Genomic DNA, 6,000 nt, shown 5'->3' on the forward strand with positions numbered 1-6,000 from the left:
GGAGCCGTCATCTCACATGTTCTACCGTCAGGTGAAGAACACCCTATTGCATTTGCATCACGGACTCTGTCACCAAGTGAGAAAAATTATGCTCAAATTGAGAAGGAAGCCCTGAGCATAATATTCAGAGTGAAGAAGTTTCACAAATACCTCTACGGAAGGAAGTTCCAACTGCTGACAGATCACAAGCCTCTGTTGGCCATCCTTGGACCAAAATCAGCTATACCAACCCTTGCTGCACTTCGAATGCAACGTTGGGCTCTGATATTGTTAGCCTACGACTACGAGATTGAGTACAGACGATCCAGTGATCACGCAAATGCCGATGCACTATCAAGACTACCATGCAATAGTGACTCCGACAGTCAAGATGATAGAGCAGTCTTCCAGATCTCTCTCATTGATGAACTGCCCATATCTGCTTCTGACATAGCAGAGGAAACAAGGAAAGACCCAGTGCTTTCCAAAGTCTTGGACTTAACATTAGGCGGTTGGCCAACCTTCGTAAATGACGATAACCTTCGTCCATTCATCGACAAGAAAGACCAGTTGTCCACTGATCAAGGGTGTGTTCTGTGGGGATCAAGGGTGGTGGTACCTCACAAATTCCAGAGGAGACTGCTATCTGACCTGCATGAGGGACATCCAGGGATCACTCGAATGAAAGCACTCGCTCGCAGTTATCTGTGGTGGCCTGGACTGGATCAGGACATTCAACAGCATGTAGGCCACTGCTCACCTTGTGAAGCTGTTCGCAACAAGCCTGCTGCTGCACCTCTTCATCCATGGTCCTGGGCTGCTACACCTTGGGAACGCATCCATGTGGATTACGCCGAAATTGACAAGCAACATTTCCTTGTTGTCGTCGATGTCCATTCCAAGTGGATGGAAGTGTACCCTACTCAACTGACCACAGCTGGGAAGACCATCAATCTTCTCAGACACCTGTTTGCATCCTTTGGACTAGTCAAGGAGCTCGTATCGGACAATGGCCCTCCGTTCACATCAAACGATTTTGAAATGTTTCTCAAGAACAATGGAGTAAGGCACATCCTGTCACCACCTTACCATCCGGCATCAAACGGAGCAGCGGAGAGAGCCGTGCAAACCTTTAAGAAGGCCTGGACTAGACTCGAGGTTCAGTCTGTGCCCATCCACCAAAGGCTTCCCCGGTTCCTGTTTACTTACCGTAACACCCCACACACTGTAACGGAATGTACACCAGCTGAACTGTTTCTGAAACGCCAACCACGTACCCGCCTGACACTGTTGAAACCAGACTTGTCAAGCACTGTGGCAAAGCACCAGCTACAGCAGAAGAAATCTCATGACAGACACTCAAAGACTGTCAGAGAATTCAAAGAGGAAGAGAGGGTGATGGTACGTGATTTCAGACACCCCAAGCGCCTGTGGAACTCAGGTGGGATCTTGCAACGCAGAGGACCTTTGACTTACCAAGTCCAAATTGGTCATCGCCAGGTCAACGTTCATGTGGATCATCTGCTACGGTCCCACGCCCCAGCAGAGACATGCCGAGAGAACAAGAACAATAACGACCCCCAGGACTATTCTCCTGACTGTGGACGTACGGGAGAGACAGAGCCTGACCTTCCACCCGAACCTGGCCCACCACAGGAAGCCCAGGAAGAGCGGAGATATCCTATTCGACAGCGAAGGGCACCTCAAAGGCTTGACCTGTGAGTTGAGCTGGTTAAGGAGGTAACGGACAGTAAAACAAACACTTTAATATGTCCTAGATAAAAGGAAAGAAAAAGGACATTACCTGGGTTAGTTATTAGGACACAAACTCCATCTTCTGGGCAGAATAATCCCCTGGATTTGTGCTGGGCTCTGAAAAGTCTGCTTCAACCCAGTAGTTGAATTATTTTTAAGAATGCATTGTTCAGATATTGCATTAGTAGTTACCTAACATATTTACCTTGTTCTCTGGGAATTAAACACTATGGGGGAGGAGTGTAGTATCTGGGATCTACATCTGTTTATATTAGTTACTGTGCTGTTACTAAGCAGAAATGCATTACGGCAGTGTTACGTTACTATACCTAATAGGAAATGCACATGCGCACTGGAATGCCGGGAACTGTAGGGCACGAGGGGTTTTTGACTAAACGACAACTAACTGTACTCCCGTCTCCTGCCTGGTCATTTCTCCACAACACAAATATTACACACAGTAGTGTTCTTTGGATGCAACTCAGCATACTTTGTCCTCCAAACATGATGAGTTGAGTTTTTACCAAAAGTTATATTTTGGTTTCATCTCAACATATGACATTCTCACAATCTTCTTCTGGATCATCCAAATGCTCTATAGCAAATTTCAGACGGGCCTGGACATGTACTGGCTTAAGCAGGGGGACACGTCTGGCACTGCAGGATTTGAGTCCCTGGCGGCGTAGTGTGTTTACTGATGGTAGGCTTTGTTACTTTGGTCCCAGCTCTCTGCAGGTCATTCACTAGTTCCCCCCGTGTGGTTCTGGGATTTTTGCTCACCGTTCTTGTGATCATTTTGGCCCCACGGGGTGAGATCTTGCGTGGAGCCCCAGATCGAGGGAGATTATCAGTGGTCTTGTATGTCTTCCATTTCTTAATAATTGCTCCCACAGTTGATTTCTTCAAACCAAGCTGCTTACCTATTGCAGATTCAGTCTTCCCAGCCTGGTGCAGGTCTACAATGTTGTTTCTGGTGTCCTTTGACAGCTCTTTGGTCTTGGCCATAGTGGAGTTTGGGGTGTGACTGTTTGAGGTTGTGGACAGGTGTCTTTTATACTGATAACAAGTTCAAACAGGTGCCATTAATACAGGTAATGAGTGGAGGACAGAGGAGCCTCTTAAAGAAGAAGTTACAGGTCTGTGAGAGCCAGAAATCCTGCTTGTTTGTAGGTGACCAAATACTTATTTTCCACCATAATTTGCAAATAAATTCATTAAAAATCCTACAATGTGATTTTCTGGATTTTTTTCTTTCTCATTTTGTCTGTCATCATTGAAGTGTACCTATGATGAAAATTACAGGCCTCTCTCATCTTTTTAAGTGGGAGAACTTGCACAATTGGTGGCTGACTAAATACTTTTTTGCCCCACTGTAGGTGTGATAATAACTGTGGATAGCATTGATCAACACTGATTGTACAAAACATCAGGATCACCTGCTCTTTCCATGACATAGACTGACCAGGTGAATCAGGGGAATCCTGGTGAAGCTATGATCCCTTATTGATGTAACTCATTAAATCCACTTCAATCAGTGTAGATGAAAGGGAGCAGACAGGTTAAAGAATGATTTTTAAGCCTTGACATAGTTGCGACATGGATTGTGTATGTGTGCCATTCAAACGGTGAATGGGCAAGACAAAATATTTAAGTGCCTTTGAACGGGGTATGGTAGTAGGTGCCAGGCGCACCGGTTGAAGTGTGTCAAGAACTGCAACCCTGCAAGATTTTCACGCTCAACAGTTTCCCGTATGTATCAAAAATGGCCACCACCCAAAGGACATCCACAACTGTGGGAAGCATTGGAGTCAACATGGGCCAGCATCCCTGTGGAATGCTTTTGACACCTTGTAGAGCCCATCCCCCAACAAATTGAGGCTATTCTGATTGCAAAAGGGGGTGCAACTCAATATTAGGAAGGTGTTCCTAATGTTTTATTCACTCAGTGTACACTGTAGTATGCAGCAGTTGGGCGGCAGGTAGCCTGGCGGTTAAGAGCGTGTGGACAGTAACCGAAAGGTCGCTGGTTTGAATCCCGGAGCCGACTAGGTGAAAGGCACTTAACTCTAATTGCTCCTGTAAATAAGAGCGTCTGCTAAATTAGTAAAATGTGGTCTTGTTGTGTGTGTGTTACTATCCTTGTGGGGACCTAACAATTGATTCGCATTCAAAATCCTAACCCTTAACCCCTAACCCAACCATAACGCCTAACCTAACCACACATTCTAACCTAATTGTAACCCTATCCCTAAACTTAACCCCTAAGCCTAAAATAACTTTTTTCCTTGTGGGGACTGGCGAAATGTCCCCACTTGTCAGAATATTCCTTGTTTTACTATCCTTGTGAGGATATGTGTGCGTGTGTGTTATGACCATAGTAAAGATGAATTATATCCTAATGACGTTATGTTTCTTGGTAGCATACTGACACCCATTTGAGTCTAGACAGGGGCCATAACGTGTAACCTTACACAGTACTCTCCTTACCAGTCTGTTTGTTGGTCATCAATTACCAGGAGTATCTTGGCACCAGAGGCAACGCCTGCTTTGTCTGCTACCTCGGTGACTTTCTCAGCAACAGCAGCAGTGGTTTGTTTGACAGCTTTAGTAAAGGAAGATAAAAATCCAGCTCCGGCTCCGCTACCAGTGCCCTCCGACTGCTGGTTGGTAGACAGACGCCTCTCCGGTGGTCCAGGCGACACTACTGCAGGGTCTTGCTGCGGCAGGTCAGGGCGTTGTAGATCAGTCATGTACCCATTGGGCAAATTGGACATAAAATTGCTGTCCGACAGCCGACGACGCAGGTAATTCATGTTGAAAATGTTTGGCTACGAAAAGGTGTATGGCGAATCCTCCTTTCTGATGCAGATGTATGAATTCGCCTACCAATAGCCTAAAACACTATTTTGACATTTGAATCGAAGGATCAGTGGGAAATGTATCAAACCTGAGTCGCAGAAGAAAAAAAACAAGTTACGTCGTTAAAATAGGTATTTCCATAAAATTATTTTATTTCCAAATCTATAGATGGATTGGCATGTATCCCCTTCAAGGTTCAGACCTCTTCAATTGACTCGAAGAAGGATTATCGGTCACGATGAGAAACACACAGTCAACACGAATATCTAAGCTTCGCCTACCTCCAATTGTCCAAATTCGAGCCGTATCCAACAAAACATTAGTGAGTGGCTGCGTAAAATAGATAACATGTGAGTCTGGCATCCACGTTCACTGACCAAACAGGCTGTGCTTCGGTCTCTTTTCTACGGAACGGAGGTTCCGTGATTTACATTTGGGTTTCCAGAATTTGTCTTATTGCATCACCCCTATCCAATCTTTCCTTCGACGAGGTTCGGCGCAGTTTTCCCGTCTATCCTGCGTCACTCCCTTGCATCCCTTTGAGAGGAGAAAGGCAGGTTGGGATGAGGGGTGGTGCTGAGGAGATACGATTGAGGGGCGTTGCTCTCCTGTCGGGAGAAGGACTGCGGGTACAGGAAATGCGCCATATGTTGCCTATGCTCGTGATGAATTAAAAAAAGTTAATGAAGAAGTAATAGCATAATAGCCATAGGTTTAGGCAGTTGTTCAGATTTTGATATTCAAGGATAGTAGTGGATTTTAGAGAATTGTGTGATGCATTATCATGGGCTGCACATTTATAGACAAAGCAAAGAGGGATTGTTGCTGAGAGCTGGACTTTTTTAAGCAGCCTGGTCCCATAGACTAGACGTAACATAGTAAACGTAATCCGGGACTACCAAATTAGTATGTCATGTTACTATTGGTAATGTTAATTAAGCCAGTAGGGTGGTTGGTCTGGGCGGATGGGTAGGCGTATAACATGAATGTCTAGCAACCCAATTTAGAATTTCATCACAGACAACTTTAGAATTTTAGCTAATGAGCAACTTTTCAACTACTTACTATATTTTAGATACTTTTTAACTACTTAGCGTGTTAGCTAACCCTTCCCCTAAACCTAACCTTAACCCTTTCAGCTAACCCTTTCCCTAACCCTTTAACCTAACTCCTAAACTTAATTCTAACCCTAACCCCTAGCCTAGCTAACGTTAGCCAGCTAGGTAACATAGCCACCTAGCTAGAATTCGTAAAGTATCATACATTTAGAAAATAAATAACATACAGCTGAAGTCAGAAGTTTAAATGTATTTGGCTAAGGTGTATGTAAACTCAGTTTTCACATTTAATCCTAGTAAAAATCCCCTGTTTTAGGTCATTTAGGATCACCACTTTATTTTAAGAATG

General features: G+C 44.6%; 1 protein-coding gene across 1 annotated transcript in view; it reads right to left on the bottom strand.

Moving 5' to 3' along the window:
* LOC115111547 (synapsin-1-like) overlaps positions 1-5,116 on the bottom strand; it is a 36,509-nt gene extending 31,393 nt beyond the window's left edge. The window contains 1 exon segment of the mRNA XM_029637703.2: positions 4,222-5,116. Within this exon segment, the coding sequence (XP_029493563.2) occupies positions 4,222-4,547 (326 nt within the window). The 5' untranslated portion in view covers positions 4,548-5,116.
* Positions 5,117-6,000: the final 884 nt, after the last annotated feature.

This window comes from Oncorhynchus nerka, linkage group LG27 (genome assembly GCF_034236695.1).
Source record: "Oncorhynchus nerka isolate Pitt River linkage group LG27, Oner_Uvic_2.0, whole genome shotgun sequence".
NCBI lineage: Eukaryota > Metazoa > Chordata > Actinopteri > Salmoniformes > Salmonidae > Oncorhynchus > Oncorhynchus nerka.